The following is a 23,530-nucleotide window of genomic DNA, read 5'->3' on the forward strand; positions in this document are numbered from 1 at the left end:
GTTTAAAAAACATTATTATTTATTTATAAAATTATTATTTAACTTTTAATTTTAAACTATACATTATAATTATATATTTTATATATTGTAAAGGTTTTTTTGACACCAATAAGTATACAGTAAGTTTATTTTTATTACTTTATATTAATATTTTTCAGGTTATTTATTTTATTTATATTTAGTTATTTTAATTAATATTTTACTTTTTTAAAACTTTTATTTATAAAAGTATTTATTTAACATTTAGCATTTATTTTTGTAATTATTTTTTTAATTTATTTTAAATGTTTTTATTTTGATTAACTTTGTTATTATTTAAAAATCACTTTAAATGTTTTACTTTTAAATATTTATTTTTTAACTTTTCATTTTAAAACTATGCATTTTATATATTGTACATTTTATTTATTTATAAATATTTATTTATTTGACACCAATAAGTATACAGAAAGTTTATATTTACTTAAAAAATAAACCATTTTAAAAATATTTTATTTTTAAGTGTCGTTTAGTTATTTTAATTAATATTTTACTTATTTTAAACTTTATAAAAACCTTTTTAAAAAGCAATTATGTTGGTATGTTACAGTAAATAATGTTAATTTAATATTTTTATTATTTATTTTAAATGTTACATTTTTATTTTTAACATTTGTTTATCATTAATGTTTTTATCTTGATTAACTTTGTAATAATTTAAAAAAAAATCACTTTAAATGTTTTAATTGTTAATGTTCATTTTTAAGAGTATATATTTGATGTTTATCTTTATGTATTTTATATATTGTGCAGTTAACCTGATTTCTCGTCTGAGGACGTACCACACACACACGTCTCGCTCTGAATGCCGTTAATGAATGTAACTTTCTCTGTAATGGCCGCCGGCGTGACGCGACCCGGAGCTTCAACCGCCGCAAAGAAAACGGAGGGAAATGAAAGCATTCATTAGCTAAGGCCGGCTAACTCGCGCCATGCTCAGCGGCTCCGCCTTAATTGCGCTCGTACAGCCTGAAAATGTCTTCGCTGCCTTTCCTCTGGCCGCTGGCAGCTGAAGAGCGACAGGTTTGAAGGAGACGATGAATGGAGGGAGTAAACGTGCGTCGGATGAGAGGGGAGGGGGAAGATTTCTCCCAGCAAATCTCTCTTCCCATCAGCCGCTAATGGCTACAGATATTAACGCTGGAAGCCGACATGTTTCTCAGTCTCGGCTGGTTTTCCCGCGTCAGGTTCCCCCTCTGAAGTGTCGTTTGCAGCTTAATTCAGCGGTTATTGGCTCTTTCATCAAAGTACAGTTCACTGAGTCCTTCAGCGAGATTACTGCCACCCGAGCTCAATGAAATTAATAACGTGGGGTAGCGGCGCGAGGGCTGAACTAAAACTACCCTCTTCAGAGGCGTTCAGGATTATTAACTTCAGGACACATGCAGAATTCAATTATAGAATTATATTCAATTGACACCATAATACCTGGCTTATTTTAATTGTATTTATTATTATTATTTTTTAAAATATGAATATATTGATAAGTTATTAAAGTAATAACTTCTTTGCAGTGTTTTTTAGTTATTTTAAGCCATTTTCTATTAATTTAGTTGACTTTTTAGTTATTTAAATTAATTTATTAAATAAATAATAGTAATAAATGTTACTTTTAATTATTTTTTAATTAATACAATTTAGTTAATACCTGAATTTCTATTAAATAAAATAATAAAAGCCATAAAAGAAATGGTGTTTGTTCCATTTTTGTTCATTCGTTCACATTATTTTTCTTTAACATTCTTTCTTTTTTCTTGCTTATCTATTTTAGTGTTTTTATTTAAATTGTATTAATTTAGATGACTTTTTAATTGTTTTTATTATTCATATAGTAAAAGTAATACAGTAATTTTTTCATTTTACTTTGTTCGTTCACATCACTTTTCTTTAATTCGTTCATTTTGCGTATAAACTACTTTAGCTTTTTTTCACAACAAAATGCGGAATTTTTTATAAATACCTGACATTTTATTTAAATTGCATTTAATTTAATTTCAATAATTTATTGACTTTGTTCACATCACTTTTCTTTAATTTGTTCATTTCGTTCTTTTATTTGCTTTTTTTGCGTATAAACTATTTTAGCTTTTTTTTGGCAATAGCGAAACGCTGTAATTGTTACAGACTCAATAGCCGTAAGAATGTAAAATTCTCAGTTTAACATATTTAACTATTAAATACAATTTTGTGGAATTACGAGATTATGCGGAAAAATCCGCACAGATAACGTGAAAACGTGTGTGTGTGTGTGTTCCGCGTAATGATTTTGCTGTTCTTTTTCTCGTAGATCACTCAAGAAGAGGGCGAGTTCATGATCACGTTCCCGTACGGATATCACGCCGGATTCAACCACGGGTTCAACTGCGCCGAATCCACCAACTTCGCAACCCTGCGCTGGATCGACTACGGCAAGATGGCCACTCAGGTGAGCGCAATTGACGTTCTTTATTTCGCATTTGTTTGTTCGTTCTTTCACTCGCACTGCTTTCATTTGTTTGTTCAGTAGTTCAGTCTTGTTTGTTTAATTTTTCTTCATTCGTTCCTTCATTCATCCGTACAAAACTTGGTATTTATCTTCGGCAGAATTATCTGAAGATACTCAAAAAGTGTTGTGGCACCACCATCTTGAATTATTTTTGAAACCTACTTTTTCGAACTCCTCCTAAGCCTTTGGTCCGATTTCCACCAAATTTGACTCGGATCATCTTCAGACTATGCCGGCAAAAATATATGGATTTCGTGCCAATAAACAAAACCGTTTTCTTTTTTCCGCATCTACGAATTTGATGGCATGATGCCAAAATGCATCTAAGGTCGAATCTCTGCAAGACTTTGGCATATTGGCACCAAATTTGGTGCATGTCATCGCCAGCCAACACTGACCACGCCACATCAGTTTGGTGACAGCGCCACCTATTGGTCGAAAGTAATAAGCAATTATGTCACATTGAATTTGTATTCATGGGTGTTCAAAATTTTTCTTTCGTTCTTTCTTTTTCTTATATATATAACACACGAGACATGTTTTAGATCATCTCGTCTGGCATGTACAGATTCCCCAGCTCATGTTAAGCACACGGAGTCTATGGATGATGATTAGAGAGATCTGAAGAGACGAGAGCTCGGCGAGGGTCAGGGACGCGCGGCGGCCGCTAATTAAACCACACGAGCAGCAGCGGCGTCTTCACAGTCATTATTTCAGTTCTGATAGAGCAGCTCATTAGTCAGAGATCGTTAAACCTGCACATTCATCTCAAAATACTGACTTTTAACATGTTGCTGAATGTTTTGTGTGTGATAATGGTGGACTACAGCAAAAATGCATCTGAGGGGCTGTTCACACGCCTACTTTTTATGCGTTTTGGCCGTTTATTTACATGACCACGGCATTTTGGGGGCATGAAAACGCATGCTGAGGGTCACAGAAGTCGCCCACTTTCTGCAGAGTCAAGAGCTCCAGACCTCCAGACTTCTGTGGCCTTCAGATGAGCTCAAGAACAGTGTGTAGAGCTTCAGGGAATGGGTTTCCATGGCCGAGCGGCTCATCCAAGCCTTACATCACCAAGTGCAATGCAAAGCGTGGGATGCAGTGGGGTAAAGCGCGCCACCACTGGACTCTAGAGCAGTGAGACGTGTTCTCTGAGTGACCAATCACGCTTCTCTGTCTGACAATCCCATTATGGGGTGAGGTTGTTTTTCAAGGGTTAGTTCCAGTGAAAGGAACTCTTAATGCTTCACCAAGACATTTTGGACAATTTCATGCTCCCAACTTTGTGGGAACAGTTTGGGGACGGTCCCTTCCTGTCCCAACATGACTGACCAGTGCACAAAGCGTCGCTCCATTAAGACATGAGGAGCGAGTTTGGTGTGGAGGAACTGGACTGGCCTCAACCCGATTGAACACTTTTGGGATGAATTAGAGCAGAGACTGAGAGCCAGGCCTTCTCGTCCAACATCACAAATGCGCTTCTAGAAGATTCCCCATAAACACACTCCTAAACCTCGAGGAAAGCCTTCCCAGAAGAGCTGAAGCTGTTAGAGCTGCAAAGGGTGGCCGACTCCATATTAAACCCTGCGGATTAAGGATGGGAAGTTCATGTGCATGTAAAGGCAGGCGTCACAAAACCTTTGGCAATATAGTGTATATATATGTCAATAATATTAAAGTATTTGATCTTAAATGGCATAAAATGGTTGATTTTTCCACTAAATGAACCAAGAAAAATGGTGTGACTATCTGATTTATATTAATTTGTAGTTTATGTGCAGCGATATATCAATATTTGGTCAAAAATCGGAAATATTTACCATATACATTTTTATACATTAACATTTGAGTGCTTACGCAGATGAATCCCTGAATCAGAGACAACTGAACTGATATTCATTGACTTTATTGACTCAGATGCTATTAAAACACACAAGTCAGACTGAAACACTAGTCTTTAGCGCATTCAGATTGTTGTGATGTTGTTTAATTGTCCCTCATTGTGAATGTCCTGTGAATATTTCGCCCATCTCCTGTAGTCTGTGTGTGTTTGAGATCCCGAGAAGCCGCCGAACGAACGGAGATGCTCGTAATAACACACCTGCATCACGTCCGAACGGCTCTCGTGAGAGTGAGTTATTAACATGTTTCATCTCCGATATGAGGCGCATCATCGCTCCGCTCTCCTCAGGGCCGGCTGATTGTTTTCTCCGTTTCCATTTATTCATTTAGCAGTGAGGAATAAAACAATAAAAGACATTGATCCCAGAGACTCGTGTGAATATAAATGTTTTCTTTTTCTTCCCTTATTTGCATAATTTCTCTCATTTTACTCTGTAACATTGTCTTTATCGTTCATTTTTCGTTTCATATTTTCATTGTTATAATCTGAAATGGGTTGTTTTTGGTGTGTGTGTGTATATACACCGATCAGGCAGAACATTATGACCTAACTAATATTGTGTTGGGATGCTCGATTGGATTGAGATCTGGAGAATTTGGACTCAAACTCGTTGTTGTGCTCCTCAAACCATTCCTGAAGCATTTGTGCTTTGTGTGGCCGGTTCACCACTTTTGATAGAGACTGATGACGCGCTGCCAAGATGGCGATGGCCAGCTCGACCCGACTTTACACTTCAAAACTGCTCTTCAGAATCCTACGTCCATATTTTTTTACAGTCTATGCTTAAAACACACAATATTACAGCAGGTTAGCGTTCGTCATGAAGCTTTGGAGATGCTCTGACCCATTCGTCTAGCCGTCACAATCTGGGGCCTCATTTATAAACGTCGCGTACGCACAAAAGAAGGCGTACGCCGCTCTCTACGCAATAATTGTTATTTATAAAGAGCAAACTTGACGGGAAAATGTGCGGTCCTTCACGCAAGCTCTGACCCAGGCGTACGCACAAAAACGGGTGAAATGAGAAATGGCGACACCGTCGGCAGATGAAAAAACACGTGAAAGTGTGTGAAACTGTAGACTGTTGTGTAAAAGAAATGGCTATACTGCCTCTCATAAATAACTTGAAGACTTCACAAAGCAAGTCTTACAATTAACAGCCTACACGAACACCCGCTTGATCGATCTGCAGTGTAAAACAAACGAAAATTACAACAGAAATGCAAATTAACACATTTGTGAAATATGTTCTGAAATAATATTGGCATGTTATGCAATTCATCCTCATAAATAATATGGTAAATAGAACGAAATAATGTACAAAACTGATATTCTCGTCAATGTGTCCGTCTGGCGGAGCAGATATAGATGCAATTAGATAGATAGATAGATAGATAGATAGACAGACAGACAGACAGACAGACAGACAGACAGACAGACAGACAGACAGACAGACAGACAGATAGATGGAGATAGATAGTCTTCATCAGCTACGGAATCATGGTAGGCTATTCATGCATATGCCTTTAGTTTGTTTTATTTTTGATAAAATAACGTATGACGTATGTCTCAACCATTCAGAAAGCAGCAAGACATTACATTTGCACTGAACTATTTCCCATTTCCACGTAGATTATAACCGACATCTGTAGCTTGTCAGATGCAATTAAATGGATGGAAATAAAATGCCCCATCACAATGCGTAATGACGCAAACGCTGATCTTGCGCTCTTAGAAGATGTGGCAAATGGAAGGATTCGGAGTGAACGCATCTTCAGACAAGAAGACTTGCTGGCAAACGAGGACACACTCTGGCGATGGAGCGCTAGACGTTTTTTTTGTCTCGACTTTGATGTCCGACCATTTCTTTTTTATTTCGTCCACGGTCTGAGGTTGTGAGGCTACAGCATTTACAGCGTCTGCAACCTTTTGCCACTCAAGAGCCTTTTTGGCTTTAGTAATGCCCACAGTGTGCCCTCCAAACAACATTTTCTCCTCTTTTCCACCTCGCCAACGATAACTTCTACTTCACATTGAGTGAAGTTACGTTTTTTTTATTTCCTCTCTGTGTTTGCAATGATTTCGCAATCAATGAATATTAACTTGTGGGCGTTTCACGGACTATTTATGGGCAACTATGGGCGTGACATGAAGCCGCAAAAGCTGTGCTACTTTTAGAATTGATTGTGATTTATTAAGGGAAAACTGCGTAGGATGTGCGTGCGCACCGTTTTATAAATCCGAATATTTCTGTGCGTACGCACGTCCTATGATTCATCCGTACGCCACTTCTGACGCAAATCCTACGCAAAGTTTTATAAATGAGGCCCCTGGCCCTTGTCAAACTCCCTCAAATCATTACTCTTGCCCATTTTTCCTGCTTCTAACACATCAACTCTGAGGACAAAATGTTCACTTGCTGCCTATTATATCCCACCCACTAACAGAGATCATCCGTGTTATTCACCTGGTCATAATGTTATGCCTGATCGGTGTGTGTGTGTATTTGTTACTCTGCTGATGAATGTTCGTATCATCAGTTTTTCCAGTGTTAGCTGGTTCTTCAGCGTGGCTTGTTTTCCAGGTGGACTCAGATCCTTCCAGTCGGGCTGCAATTGCGTTTCTGAGTATAATATGCCAAGCCCTGGAGTTACGCTGCGAGCCGTTGACATTTGGGAGTGAAGAACAGCGCTTGTTGCCGTTATTACACACACACACACACACTCAGGGTTAGCAGTGTTTGCGTGCGGCTGTCTTCTCTTCAGCTGCAGAATGTTTCTGGTAATTGAACAGCAGCTCCAGCGCAGCTCTGGAAATAACGGCAGATGTAATACACACAAACGCAGCGCGCAGGAAATGACTTTTATTCTCATCCGTCTCTCTCTCTGTCTCTCTCGGTGTTGATTGAGAGATGTTGATTTGTGTGTTTTTCACTTCAGTCCACGCCGCACAAACTCTGCGATTAAAAGCCAGTTTTTCCCCCTGCTGATGATTTAATAATCGCACGTCTGCGCGCTTCATCTGATCATCACGTCTCGTCTCCATTGCCTTCAATTTCACTGCAATCATCTCTGACGCGACGCCGTCACTTTGATTCTGATCTTATGCGTGTAACTGTACGATTTCATCTTTTTGAACCCCAATATTTTGTAGTTGAGGACTTTTTTAGGTCATTTGCATAGAATAATGTAAGTAGTTGTTGTTGTTATTATTATTATCAGAGTATTCCACTACAACTTTACTTTAAATCTGTTCTTAGCAACTGGATTTTACACATTAATTCATGTATGTTTAGCAGGATTCTACAATCTTTTTGGCCCCCAAAATTGTGTGGTTTACAGACTTTTTTTTTTGGTAATTTGCATATGTATTAGATTTCTCTTTCATTTTTATATTTTTTCGTTATATATATATATTAGCATTTAAAAAAAAAAATATTCAATTATATTTAATAATTTAATTTATTTTTTAAATTATATAAATGTAATATAATAATATAATTATTATATATTATTTTATATTTATTTATTTTGAGTACTTTATATTATTCATCATTCATTTATTTAATTTAATTATATTAATATATTTTATTTTCTATTTTTCATTATAGAAACAAGTTATTATAATTTTTTACAATTATTATACATTATATTTATTTATTTTGAGTACTTTATATTATTCATCATTCATTTATTTAATTTAATTATATTAATTAATATATTTTGTTTTCTATTTTTCATTATAGAAACAAGTTATTATAATTTTTTACAATTATATATTATTTTATATTTATTTATTTTGAGTACTTTATATTATTCATCATTCATTTATTTAATTTAATTATATTAATTAATATTTTGTTTTCTATTTTTCATTATAGAAACAAGTTATTATAATTTTTTACAATTATTATATATTGTTGTATTTTATTTATTTAGAGTACTTTATATTATTCATCATTCATTCATTTATTTAATTTAATTATATTAATATATTTTGTTTTCTATTTTTCATTATAGAAACAAGTTATTATAATTTTTTACAATTATTATACATTATATTTTATTTAGTTAGAGTAGTTTATATTATTCATCATTCATTTTTTTAATTTAATTATATTATATTTATTAATATATTGTTTTCTATTTTCATTATAGAAACAAGTTATTATAATTTTTTACAATTATACATTATATTTTATTTAGTTAGAGTACTTTATTTTATTCATCATTCATTTATTTAATTTAATTATATTAATATTTTTGTTTTCTATTTTTCATTATAGAAATAAGTTATAATTTTTTACAATTTTATTATATTATATTTATTTATTTAGAATACTTAATATTATTCATTATTTTGTTTATTTAATTTAAATATATGAATTAATATACGTTTGTTTTTTATTTAATTTAAGTTTAATTGATTTTATTTCTCTCCTCCAGTTTTGAAAATTTGTTAAATTGTTCACAACATCAGAACTATTTATTTATTCGCAAATTTAAATATTCGTTGTTGTGCCTAGTAGCCCCGCCCACTGTGGAATCTCATTGGTCAGTCCTCATAGCTGTGAACTACCCTGTTCTGATTGGCTGCGATTGTGTCACCTCACATCCAATCAGGACTGTCTGTTTCACACTAGTTGATGTGGTTTATTTAGAGTTGTGTCTTCTCTGCAGTGCTCGTGCCGTAAGGACATGGTGAAGATCTCCATGGACGTGTTTGTGCGCCAACTCCAGCCCAAGCGCTACAATCTGTGGAAACAGGGGAAAGATGTCACGGTCCTGGACCACCTGAAGCCCACGAGCCTCTCCAGCCCCGAGCTGGAGCACTGGAGGAAAAACAGAGTCACGTTCAGAGAGAAGCTCCTGCGCAGGTGCCACATGCCCCACATTTCCAAAACAAACCGACACTTTTCATGCAATGGAACATTACGAGTCAAAAAACAGCGAGTTTTCAGTTTCGTCTTTAAAAAGCTTAAGTGAAAAAAAGTGTTGTGTTCATAGATTCATTATGTTTTCATGGTGTGTCACTGTAGTTCAGCTTTTTTTCGCTGGGGAAAAAATACGCAAATGGATTTGGTTTTAACAAAACATTTTCACGCAGGGTTTTAACGTCTCTGTGAACATTTGTCATAGCAGCGAATTGACCTTAACTGTTCGAAACTTAAAAATATGTTACTTACTAATGACTACTGGAAATCTTTTATTTGGATTTAAAAATCGTACTGATGCTGAGATATTTTTCGCTGACCGGAAAAGTGCGCAAATGCATTATTTCGTGCGATGGCATGATGTAGGAATGTCACGTTATAACAACATTTATGGTTAGATATAGTAATAGTAGAGCTGTTATAATAAAAATGCTTTTATTTAGCTGAAAAAAATTTTTTTTTTCGCAAATGGATTTGTTTTAACGACATTTCTCTGCGAAAATTTGTCATAGCCGTGAATTGACTTTTACAGTTCCAATTTTAATAAGAAAAAAACTAGTGGAAATCTTTTGTTTGGATATAAAAATAGTACTGATGCGGAGATATTTTTCGCTGACCGAAAAGTGCGCAAATGCATTGTTTTGTGCGATAGCATGATGTAGGAATGTCACGTTATAACAACATTTATTGTTAGATATAGTAATAGTAGAGCTGTTGTAGTAAAAATGCTTTTATTTTGCTGGAAAAAAAACTTTTTTTCGCAAATGGATTTTTGTTTTAACATTTCTCTGCGAACATTTGTCATAGCAGTGAATTGACTTTTACAGTTCCAATCTTAATAAGAAAAAAACTAGTGGAAATCTTTTGTTTTGTAATAAAAATCTTACTAACGACGTCTCTGCGAAAATTTGTCATAGCAGCGAATTGACCTTAACTGTTAGAAACTTTAAAAATATCTTGCTAACGACTACTGGAAATCTTTAGTTTGGATATAAAAAATCGTACTGATGCTGAGAATTTTTTCGCTGACCAAAAGTGCGCAAATGCATTGTTTCGCGGGATAACGATGTAGGAATGTCACGTTATAACGACATTTATGGTTAGATATAGAAATAGTAGAGCTGGTGTAATAAAAATGCTTTTATATCAATGGGGGAAAAGCTTTTTTTTGTTTTCACAATTTTTTCCCTCATATTCTGCGAAAATTTGTCATAGTCGTGAATTGACTTTTACTCTTCCAGTCTTAATAAATAAAAACTCTTACTACCTAACAAATAGAAAACTTTTGTTTTGAAATTAAAAACCATACTGATGCTGAGATTTATATTTTCCGCTTGCCAAAAAGTGCGCAAATGCATTAACTGCACGTACTACCTTGAACAAACGCTGGTTATAGATCTGATTTTAGGGAGGGTTATAAACATTTCACATATTTTAAACCACTTAGTAGTAAATAAGGCAGCCACAAACTCTTTCCTTGTTTTTATATGAACCCCAACCCAAATTCATCTCAAAGAAACCCCATTAAATCTGCACCCCAAACAAACAGCAGCAAAAAGAAACTAAATGCGCAACATGACATGCGCATCTCAGAGATTATACATTCCAGCAACATTATTGCTCAGACTATAGCGCTTTCCCTATTGGGTAAGGCAAGGTGCAAGAGTTAAAGAGTCAGAGAATGTCTTATCTGTTACTATGATGTCCAGAGTTGCCTGTCTGATGACAATGACACTCAATGAAAAAGCAATCCATGAACAACCTTATAGTTCAACATACATTTCTTCAGCAATAAACAGAGAATAAAAGTTACTTACCGTTGAGCATGAAAACAAACGTTTCCCAACAAGGACTTTTGCAAACAACAGCCAGCATGTTGGCATTCTACCTGAGAGGTAGCCATACTTTCTTCCTCTACTGATCAATTAACATTAACTTTTACCCCAAGCACCAATAGATCGCCCCCCAATGGTGAGGAATGAAACTGCAGCCTATACAGCCCTAACAGGCTGGAATACTGTAGGACTGTCACGTTATAGCGCCACTTATGGTTAGATATAGTAATAGTAGAGCTGTTATAATAAAAATGCTTTTATTGAGCTGGAAAAAAAGCTTTTTTCTTTTTTTTTCACGAATGGATTTTCGTTTTAACAACATTTCTCTGCGAACATTTGTCGTAGCCGTGAATTGACTTTTACTCTTCCAATCTTACCAAGTAAAAACTAGTGGAAACCTTTTGCTTTGAAATAAAAATCGTACTAACGACATCTCTGCGAACATTTGTCATAGCAGCGAGTTGACCTTAACTGTTAGAAACTTAAAAATATCTTACTAATGACTAGTGGAAATCTTTTGTTTGGATATAAAAATCGTACTGATGTGTAATTGTTTTCCGCTGACTGAAAAAGTGTGCAAATGCATTTTCATTTGATAGCATGGTGTAGGAATGTCACGTTATAACGGCATTTATGGTTAGATATAGTAATAGTAGAGCTGTTATAATAAAAATGCTTTTATTTAGCTGGAAAAAAAGCTTTTTTTTTTTTTTTTTCGCAAACGGATTTTCGTTTTAACAACATTTCTCTGCGAACATTTGTCATAGCAGCGAATTGACCTTAACTGTTCGAAACTTAAAAATATCTTACTTCCTAACGACTAGTGGAAATCTTTGTTTGGATATAAAAATCGCACTGATGCTGAATGTCTTTTCGCTGACCGAAAATGTGCGCAAATGCATGGATTTTCGTTTTAACAACATTTCTCTGCGAACATTGAATTGACAGCCTTGAATTGACTCTTACTGCCCCAATCTTAATACGTAAAAACTAGTGGAAAACTTTTGTTTTGAATTAAAAATCGTACCGATGCTGACCAAAAAAGTGCGCAAATGCATTGTTTCATGCGATAGCAGGATGTAGGAATGTCACGTTATACCGACATTTATGATTAATTATAGTAATAGTAAAGCTGTTGTAGTAACCTTATTTCGCTGGGAATTTATTTTTTTTTTTTTCGGAAATAGATTTTGTTTTAACGACATGTCTCTGCGAAAATAGTAAAGCTGCTTTTCACTGTGGGAAAAAGTACGCAAATGCATTTTCATTTTAACGACGTCTCGGCGGAAATTTATCATAGCCGTGAATTGACTTTTACTGTTTGAATCAATAAATAAAACTACCTAAATACTATCCAGTGTTATTTTAGTATAATTTAGAGAATGTTATAGATATATTTAGATGCTACACTATTTATTGTTTGATTTTAATTTTGGTTAAAAAAAAAAGTAGCTTTTATTATAATTTTTTTTAAATGGTTTTGGCATTTTTTTATTTTTACCATGTCTATTAAGTTTTTAGTTTATTTTAGTACATCAAACTGAAATAAAATATGTTTACATTTTTGTGTATTTTATTTAATGTAGCTGGAAAAAAAAACTATTTTGTTTTTAGTTAACTATAGTAACTGTATCCACAACTACTAGTGTGAAATGTTTTGGTTATGGATTGTTCGTCACAGGGCTCAGGCGAAGGTGAAGCAGTTCCGGCGTCTGAAGCTGGAGGAGGTGAAGGTGCTGGCGGAGGAGGGCGTGGAGCTGGACATGAGCGAGTATATGATTAAGGTGGAGGAGCGCGAGGAGCAGCGGCGGCAGCAGCGGGACGAGCGGATGGCGCGGGAAGCCATGCTCACGCTGGAGGCGCTGGAGAGGGAGGAGCAGGAGCAGGCGGAGGCGGAGGCGGAGGCGGCACTCCGGGGAGCAGGTGACAGAGAATCAACCTTTAACATCTTTTATTAAAGCGCTCTTCAAAGCTTAAATCCCACGCAGCCGATGAATACTAATGCTAAAAGACACATTTGCATCTTAATGTGAGGGATTCTAACGTTTTTACGGGAAATCAATCCCTGAAGAGTGCCGTGAGTTTGATGAAAGCCCCTGATGCGTTTGGAAAAGGCAGTTTCTGAAAGGGAAACATCTTCTACACGGCCTTACAATAACATCACAAATACAGAGTGAAACCTATAATTATCAGATCATGATGAATGACAAAATGTGCAGAAAAAATACAGTTCAATCGACTTGGAATGCACCTAGCAACATCCTGGCAACCACCCCAAAAACCTTAGCAACCGTACAGCAAACCCCTGGCAACAACTAAGAAAGCCCTAGTAACCACACAGAACAACTTAGCAACTATATAGCAATGTCCTTGCAACCACTCAATCACCCTAGCAACCAACACCGAATACCTTAGCCACTGTATGTAGCAAACCCCTGGCAACCAGCCCTAGTAACCGCATAACAATGTCATGGCAACCATTTCGAACACCTTAGAAACAATATAGAAAATCCCTGGCAACCACTCAGAAAGCCCTAGTAACCGCACAGAAATGCAGCCACTCAAAACACCCTAGCAACCACCCCAAACACCTTAGCAACCATATGGCAAATCCCCTGGCAACCACTAAGAAAGGCCTAGTAACTGCATAACAATGTCCTGGCAACCACCCAGATTACCTTAGCAACTGTATATAGCAAACTCCTGGCAACCACTCAATCACCCTAGTAACCACCCAGAATACCTTAGCAACTGTATATAGCAAACTCCTGGCAACCACTCAATCACCCTAGTAACCACCCAAAATATCTTAGCAACTGTATATCGCAAACTCCTGGCAACCACTCAATCACCCTAGCAACCACCCAAAATACCTTAGCTTCTGTGTATAGCAAACTCCTGGCGACAACTTAATCACCCCAGCAACCACCCAGAACACCTTTGCAACTGTATATAGCAAACTGCTGGCAACCACCCAATCACCCTAGCAACCCCCCAGAATACTTTAGCAACAGTATATAGCAATTCTCTGGCAACCACTCAGAAAGCCCTAGTAACCACATAACAATGTCCTGGCGACAACTTAATCACCCCAGCAACCACCCAGAATACCTTAGCAACTGTATATAGAAAACTCCTGGCAACCACTCAATCACCCTAGCAACCACCCAGAATACCTTAGCAACTGTATAGTAAACTCCTGGCAACCACTCAATCACCCTAGCAACCACCCAAAATACCTTAGCAACTGTATATAGCAAACTCCTGGCATCCACTTAATCACCCTAGCAACCACCCAGAATACCTTAGCAACAGTATATAGCAATTCTCTAGCAACCACTCAGAAAGCCCTTGTAACCACATAATATACTGGCAACCTCTCAAAACACCCTAGCAACCATCTAGAACACCTTATCAACCACATAACAATGCCCTAACTACCAACCAGATCAACAACATAGCCACCACCTAGTAAACTCTAGCACCCACTTAGCAATGCATTTGAAGGAACTTGGAACACCTTAGCAACCACATAGTAGCACCCTAGCAACTGCCCTGAGTCCACTGATGGTATTTTCTTCCCATTCATTCACCAGGCGAAGATGGAAAAACAGATTTGCCGGATCCTCCGCCAGAAAACGGAGAGAAGAAGAAGAGGAAAAAGAAGAAGCTGAAGCATCCCGACGAGATCTCCTTCCAGCAAGCGTTTGAGCAGTTCGCGTCGGTCAACGAGGTGCAGAACCAGAGTAACGGGGCCGCTCCTCTGTCCGGCCTGCAGGTGAGCGACTTCTACGATTAATTCTGGCCTACAGACGCAAACATGGAGGTTAATTATTGTCAAATGTGTATTTTATTGTTCTCAGCCGAGTCCCTTCACGAAGCTGAAGAAGAAAGTTGAGGTGAAGAAGAGCCGAAGGCATCCAATCAGCAAGCCGCCCATGCGCTCGCCTCACTCCATCGTCAAACAGGAAGCCTCCAGCGATGAGGGTGGGTACCATGACATCATCAGCGCGAGAGCAAAACGCACAATACGCAGTATGAAAAAATATTTATTGATATTTTGGTCCTCATTTCATACGTCACATTAAATTCGACATTTTACGTAAGAATATGTTTAAGAAAGATTTGGGAATGATTTCTTTAAAATTACGTACGTTAATTTATGAAGCCATTCTTGCATGCGCATTTCAAAAATGACGTTTGAAATAATATACAAAAAGTATAATAATGTTGTTAACGTTGTTCGTACAACCGCTCTTGCGTGAACTGTTACGAAAGATTTACCCGCATTCGTTTTGCTCCTCTTTTATAGACGACGGACGTAAAGTCTAATTATATTTTTTAAATTGTTCGTAAAATTGTTCAAAATAACACAAAAAGTCTAATGATGTTCTTAAGGTTGATCGTACAAGCGTTCTTGCGTAAACCTTTACGTTTTAAATACGTACCTAAATTAGTTTCATTCCTCTTCGTAAAATCGAAATTTACTAAAGATTTTCTTGTTTTGCTCATGTTTAAAATTAAGTTTTGAAGTTTGTAATGACGTACGTAAAGTGACATTCGAATAATTTTTGAAAAGTCTAATAATGTTCTTAAGGTTGATCATACAACCGCTCTTGCGTAAAATGTTAAATTGAATGCAGTAATTTATGTAATAATACCTTTACGAAAGATTTACCCGAATTCCTCGTCTTTTGGTCATAAAATCGAATTAAATCATAAAATGTTTGTTTTACTTATTGGTAATAATGTCCGTAAAATCAAATGATGTTCGTGAAACCATTCATAAATCATTTAATTTAATGCATACATTTGCATTAGAATAGTTTTATTACCTAATTTGTTGTGCTAGTTTCATAAATTGAATCCTGGTAAAATAGTTTGGACGTCTGTTCTTATATGAATAGCACAACTGTTGCGCTGGTTTCTTTGTAAATAGGGTAATATGAGAAATATTGTCATCCTGGATTAATGTCTGATGGTAAATTTTCCACTGAGGAGAAAGTTTTTAAAAGTTAGATTAGTTTTTACAATATGAATGTTTCTAGAACATTTCATTTGGCTGTTTCATTTCAGAGTGTTCTGCTTTGGTGGAGAGTTTGTTTGTTTGCTGTGAAAGTGTGTACTTGCGAGCACAAAGAGCAAAAGCAATAAAGTATGAAAGAAAGCAGCCACAAACAATAAGCGCTTTATAAAATCGAGCGGCTGGAAGACGGTTATTGATTTGTCTGTGCTGGGTGTTATGAACAGACAGACAGCTGTAAACCTGCACCGCCTGCTGTCACTGTAGGGGGCAAAATACATGACAGAGGGGCATCAAAACCCTCCAAAAATACATCTTCACCTGCTGTCTGTAGAGTCCTGATCAAAGAGAGAGGAGGACACTAACATCAGCCCTGTTTAACTCTGGAGATCATTCATTAACCTCTAAACTATCTGTGCTGACAGTGTTAATAAGGCAGAATATTAACATTTTTATTTGGCTTCTACACCATTATTGCAAATAAAACAAATCTGTCTATGACTGTCGGTCGATCGATCTGTCTTTCTATATCTATGTCTGTCTGTCTCTCTGTATCTGTCTGTCTATCTGTCTATCTATATCTATCTAGGTCTGTATCTGTCTATCTATCTATGTCTGTCTATCTGTCTGTCAATCTGTTTATCTATCTATATCTGTCTGTCTCTATCTATCTATCTGTCTGTCTGTCTGTCTGTCTGTCTTATCTATGTGTATCTTGTCTATCTGTCTGTCAATCTGTTTATCTATCTATATCTGTCTGTCTCTATCTATCTGTCTGTCTGTCTGTCTGTCTTATCTATGTGTATCTGTCTATCTGTTTAGACGTCTGTCTGTCAGACGTCTGTATGTGTCTGTCTAGACGTCTGTCTGTGTCTGTCTAGACGTATGTCTGTCTGTCTAGACGTATGTCTGTCTAGACGTCTGTCTGTCTAGACGTCTGTCTGTCTATCTAGACATCTGTCTGTGTGTGTCTGTCTGTCTGTCTAGACATCTGTCTGTGTCTGTCTGTCTGTCTGTCTGTCTGTCTCTCTTATCTGTGTCTGTCTGTCTGTCTGTCTGTCTGTCTCTCTTATCTGTGTCTGTCTGTCTGTCTATCTGTCTGTCTAGACGTCTGTCTGACTGTCTAGACGTTTTTCATGTCTAGACATCTGTCTGTCTCTCTTATCTATGTCTGTCTGTCTGTCTGTCTGTCTGTCTAGACGTCTGTCTGACTGTCTAGACGTTTTTCATGTCTAGACATCTGTCTGTCTCTCTTATCTATGTCTATCTGTCTGTCTGTCTAGACGTCTGTCTGACTGTCTAGATGTTTTTCATGTCTAGACATCTGTCTGTCTCTCTTATCTATGTCTGTCTGTCTGTCTAGACGTCTGTCTGACTGTCTAGACGTTTTTCATGTCTAGACATCTGTCTGTCTCTCTTATCTATGTCTGTCTGTCTGTCTGTCTGTCTAGACGTCTGTCTGACTGTCTAGACGTTTTTCATGTCTAGACATCTGTCTGTCTCTCTTATCTATGTCTGTCTGTCTGTCTGTCTGTCTGTCTGTCTAGACGTCTGTCTGACTGTCTAGACGTTTTTCATGTCTAGACATCTGTCTGTCTCTCTTATCTATGTCTGTCTGTCTGTCTGTCTAGACGTCTGTCTGACTGTCTAGACGTTTTTCATGTCTAGACATCTGTCTGTCTCTCTTATCTATGTCTGTCTGTCTGTCTGTCTGTCTGTCTGTCTGTCTGTCTGTCTGTCTAGTAAAGAAGATCTAGTTATTTCTGTGCAGCTCTTCTGAAGTGTGTGAAAGGCAGTGAACCTCACGTGTGTGTGTGTGTGTGTGTGTGTGTGTGTTCTCTCTGTAGAGCTGTCCTCTGGGCTTCCAGCAGGCGGAGCCGCGGTACCGGAGAGCAAGAAGGCCCTGTGGCAGAACCTGCTGCAGAACTGCTTGCCAAACTTCCTGGCGGAGAAGCAGTTCAACGCAGCCATGGCGACCATTGAGCCACACTGCGCCGTGTGCTCGCTGTTCTGTCCGTACACGCAGGTAACGGATGCATCACTAAACACTGAGACTTCAGAAGCACTTGACCAATCACAACACACTGGTCCAGCCGACCAATCAGAGCACAGGAACTAAACACAGCAGACTGGGAAGAGAGGAGCTGATAGGTCGAATAGGTCGTCTTTAACCCGCTGGGGGTCTTCGGTCATTTCTGACCCGTTTTTTTTTTTTTTTTTTTTTTTTTTTTCTTTTTTTTTTTACATCTTAGCTGCATCGGAATGGTCCGAAACTTGGTAACTTTATTGGTACTTGGTATATGAACACACCAAAAAATTGGGGACAGGATTTGAAAAAATAGTCACACTCAGGGTCTTCGGGTCAAAAATGACCCCCATAGGAAATGAATGAGAAATTGGCAAAAATATGAAAATACAGAGTTTTTTTGTGCACACAATCTACAAATCAGCCAGGATGCAGAAAAAAAGGACTCAACAGTGAAGGGGTGAATCTCTAAAACATCAAGAGTGCAAAACAGACAAAAAAACTCACACACACACACACACACACACAAAACACAATTAGCTTTTGGAATGGCACGCGTTAATTTGTGTGTGCGTGTGTGTGTGTGTTTTTTTGTCTGTTTTGCACTCTTGATGTTTTAGAGAGTCACCCCTTCACTGTTGAGTCCTTTTTTTCTGCATCTTGGCTGATTTGTAGATTGTTTGCACAAAAAAACAAATTTTCCATTCATTTCCTTTGGGGGGCATTTTTGACCCGAAGGTCCTGAGTGTGACTATTTTTTTTACGACCACTTAGATTTTTCAAATCCTGTCCCCAATTTTTTGGGGGTGTTCATATACCAAGTACCAATAAAGTCATCAAGTTTCGGACCAATCCGATCAAGTAATGTTTGTTTTTTTTATTTATAAAACGCAAGATCCACTATGGTGGTAAAAATGTGCTATTGTGTGATAAAAATGCTCAATGTGTCCACCGGATGGCACCGATCTCATTTAAAGAATTGCTTTCATGAGGCCTAGGCTTGACTCTAAAATGAAATACAGCTTTAATAAAAAAAATAAAAAAAATAAAAAAATATATATATATATATATTTTTTTTTAATATTCAATGGGAAAAAATGGGTCATAATTATTGCATAAATATTAATTATTAATCATAAAATGATCTCAAAACACCAAAAAAGAAAAGAAAAAATATTATTGAACAAAAATATATTTCATAGATTTTACTCAAATCTTTTTTATCTTAATCCCGCCCTCCGGGTCATTTTTGACCCGAAGGCCCTGAGTGTGACCCATAAATGAAGACCCCCAGAGGGTTAACATGCTCACCTCTCTCCTGTGTGTGTGTGTGTGTGTGTGTGTTTAGCCGGTTAAGGACTTCCACATCTCCGACTCGTCCGGGCTGGTGTCCCGGGTCGGCTGCCGCACCCGTCCGCTGGTTCCAGAGATGTGCTTCAGCGCCGGCGCCGAGAACACCGAACCCCTGCCGGCGAACTCCCACATCGGGGACGACGGCACCAGCGTCCTGCTGTCCTGCGGCAGCTGCGGCCTACAGGTCCACGCAAGTGAGTTCAGCACCGCCAAACAGCCCGAGAGCGATATCCGGTTCACACACGCTCACTGTGCTCGATGAACGCCTTTGACTCCAGGTCTCACTGCTGTTCACATGTGTATCAGACCGGACTTGACTATTTATCTATGTTTTTGGGTATTGTGCTGTCCTTTGTTTGTTGTTAAATATAAAGAGAGGGAGAGAATTTTCCTTGCTAGTTTTCAAAAAGTGATGCTGAGCAGATTAATATAATAATTTCTATTTTTAATTATTGTTTATTTATTAATAAAAAAAATAAAAAAAAATGATGTAATGTTAATAATATATCAAAAAAATTATTAATCAAATATTATTAATAATAATAATAAGTATTATTATTATTTTGTTTTTTTGGATGAAAAATAACCCTTTGGACAACTCAAACAATCCCTTAAATTTTTTTCTCTTTAAAAATAAATAATAAATATATAATCCTGTATATGTATATATAATGTTTATTTGAAAAGAAAAACTATATTTATATAAGGACAAATAGTAATAATAATAATAAATATATATTTTTATTAATTCTTTGTTTTTAGATAAATGGTCTATTTTAGGTCAAATAAAATATATAAAACATTTATTATAATATCAATCTATGTCTGTCTGTCTGCCTGTCTAGACGTCTGTCTGTCTGTGTAGATGTCTGTCTGTCTGTCTGTCTGTCTGTCTAGACGTCTGTCTGTCTGTGTAGATGTCTGTCTGTGTAGATGTCTGTCTGTCTGTTTACACGTCTCTGTCTGTCTGTCTAGACGTCTGTCTGTGTAGATGTCTGTCTGTCTGTTTAGACGTCTGTCTGTACAGTCTGTCTGCCTGTCTAGACATCTGTCTATGTAGATGTCTGTCTGTCTGTCTGTCTGTCTGTCTAGACGTCTGTCTGTGTAGATGTCTGTCTGTCTGTTTAGACGTCTGTCTGTGTAGATGTCTGTCTGTCTGTTTACACGTCTCTGTCTGTCTGTCTAGACGTCTGTCTGTGTAGATGTCTGTCTGTCTGTTTAGACGTCTGTCTGTACAGTCTGTCTGCCTGTCTAGACATCTGTCTATGTAGATGTCTGTCTGTCTGTCTGTCTGTCTGTCTAGACGTCTGTCTGTGTAGATGTCTGTCTGTCTGTGTACACGTCTCTCTGTCTGTCTGTCTAGACGTCTGTCTGTGTAGATGTCTGTCTGTCTGTTTAGACGTCTGTCTGTAGTCTGTCTGCCTGTCTAGACATCTGTCTATGTAGATGTCTGTCTGTCTGTTTAGACGTCTCTCTGTCTGTCTGTCTAGATGTCTGTCTGTGTAGATGCATGTCTATGTCTGTCTGTCTAGACGTCTGTCTGTGTAGATGTCGTCTATCTATCTGTCTGTCTGCCTGTCTAGACATCTGTCTGTCTGTCTGTCTGTCTAGACGTCTGTCTGTAGTCTGTCTGTCTGTGTACACGTCTCTCTGTCTGTCTGTCTAGATGTCTGTCTGTGTAGATGTCTGTCTGTCTGTTTAGACGTCTGTCTGTAGTCTGTCTGCCTGTCTAGACATCTGTCTATGTAGATGTCTGTCTGTCTGTCTGTCTGTCTGTTTAGACGTCTCTCTGTCTGTCTGTCTAGATGTCTGTCTGTGTAGATGCATGTCTATGTCTGTCTGTCTAGACGTCTGTCTGTGTAGATGTCGTCTATCTATCTGTCTGTCTGCCTGTCTAGACATCTGTCTGTCTGTCTAGACGTCTGTCTGTAGTCTGTCTGTCTGTGTAGATGCATGTCTGTGTCTGTCTGTCTAGACGTCTGTCTGTGTAGATGTCGTCTATCTATCTGTCTGTCTGCCTGTCTAGACATCTGTCTGTCTGTCTGTCTAGACGTCTGTCTGTAGTCTGTCTGTCTGTGTAGATGCATGTCTGTGTCTGTCTGTCTAGACGTATGTCTGTCTATCTAAAAACAATATCTATATAAAGACAAATGGTAATAATAATAATATTAAATAATATATATTTTTATTAATTCTTTGTTTTTAGATAAATGGTCTATTTTAGGTCAAATAAAATATATAAAAAAATTTATCATAATATAATATTATTGTTTTATTATTGGATAATTTTTTGGACGAGTGAAAAGTTCCTTTCATTCTTTCCTGAAAAAAATTCAATTTAATCTATTTTTGGAACATGGTAATATAAATAAAAAGAATATGTCCAAAGGACCGTTTGGTTTTTCTGTAACCAGCTGTATATCGTAAATACCCAACATTTTGGAATATTATGATGCAATACGTCACATATTTCCCTGAAAGGAGAGTTTGAACAGATGAAGTGTGTGTTTTCAGAACAGATAATACAAGTGTTCATTGGTCCAGTGGTCCTGCTCCTAAAACAAGAAGTAGTTCAAAATCACGCCGCTTGCCGCCCATCCTCATATTCCTGTGTGTCAGTCAGGAGGCGTGTGCTAATAAAGGCCCCTGATTCTCTCTTCATCTCGTCGCCGGGCCCTCGAGAGCCTCTCACGGAGACCCGGACGTCACTCCAGCCAATTTACCGTCAGTCAGGCTGAACTCCAGCGCTGGAATTTATTTAGAGGGGCAAAGAAAAAACCTCCCGAAGAGGAAAACGCAGATGGCAAAAGTTGTTTGTTTCTCTTCGGCGCGAGTCTAAGCCGCGTAGCCAATTAGTGTGAGTGTGTGTGTGAGTGGCGCCGCGCTCTGATTGGCCCGTTTAAACGGAAATGACAGTTCAGGCGGAACTACTTCAACTTTTGCCTGATGTTTTTGTGTTTTCCAGAAGCATCCGGCCGTGATGTATGATTATATTTACCATCAAAACAAGACTTTTCGCTCGGATACTTCCAGAGTGCGGCTCGCCGTATGTCGGCTTCTTCTTAAGTTCATTACGCCGAGCGGGAAGACGTCGTGAGATCGCTCCGGGATGAGCCGTCACTTATTAGTCTGCTTTTAGCTGCACTAATCAGTTTACCGTCAGTCTGTTTTCACTCTGTCAGAGTGATTAGAGCGGATTCTCTTTCATAAGCACACGCTCATATTTACCTCCAGATCTGTCACCTCCATTCAAGCTTTCTGTGAAGACGCAGCGCTCATAAAACAGGTATTTCTGGCTCGCAAGTCCCACGTTCGATTAAAATAGCTGATATGTGTGTCTCCGTCAGTTATGCTAAACGGCCTACAGGTTTGTAGTGGAAGCATCGTTTATTGCTATCACTCTTTTCTTATGTTTTTTGGTTCTGTCGTTCGTAAAGTTTTGGCTTATCCCTTTCATTTTCTGTCTCCATGCGCAGGGTTTCCGCGAATTTAGAATTTCAAAAACGTAAACGAAAACGTATCATTCACATTTACTTATTGTAGCTAAATATCATGAATGAAAATCAACCATTTACCTCATTCCTGGAATCAAGAATCAATCGGCTGAACTAATGATTCAATGACTCATTCATAAAGGGAGCCATTTACCTCTGAAGGAATCAGCCTTTTAAATGAATCAATCGGCTGAACTAATGATTCAATGACTCATTCATAAAGGGAGCCATTTACCTCTGAAGGAATCAGCCTTTTAAATGAATCAATCGGCTGAACTAATGATTCAATGACTCATTCATAAAGGGAGCCATTTACCTCTGAAGGAATCAGCCTTTTAAATGAATCAATCGGCTGAACTAATGATTCAATGACTCATTCATAAAGGGAGCCATTTACCTCTGAAGGAATCAGCCTTTTAAATGAATCAATCGGCTG

At 37.5% G+C, this 23,530-nt stretch overlaps 1 protein-coding gene across 2 annotated transcripts in view; it reads left to right on the forward strand.

Moving 5' to 3' along the window:
• The window catches only part of kdm4b (lysine (K)-specific demethylase 4B), a 69,401-nt gene that overhangs the window by 23,367 nt on the left and 22,504 nt on the right, over positions 1-23,530 (forward strand). For both annotated transcript variants that reach the window (XM_079807000.1, XM_079807001.1), the window contains exons 8-14: positions 2,327-2,464; positions 9,110-9,306; positions 12,880-13,121; positions 14,795-14,976; positions 15,062-15,185; positions 18,069-18,247; positions 19,596-19,794. In XM_079807000.1, the coding sequence (XP_079663126.1) occupies positions 2,327-2,464; positions 9,110-9,306; positions 12,880-13,121; positions 14,795-14,976; positions 15,062-15,185; positions 18,069-18,247; positions 19,596-19,794 (1,261 nt within the window). The remainder of the gene's footprint in view (positions 1-2,326; positions 2,465-9,109; positions 9,307-12,879; positions 13,122-14,794; positions 14,977-15,061; positions 15,186-18,068; positions 18,248-19,595; positions 19,795-23,530) is intronic.

This window comes from Gobio gobio (genome assembly GCF_949357685.1).
Source record: "Gobio gobio genome assembly, chromosome: 24".
Lineage (NCBI taxonomy): Eukaryota > Metazoa > Chordata > Actinopteri > Cypriniformes > Gobionidae > Gobio > Gobio gobio.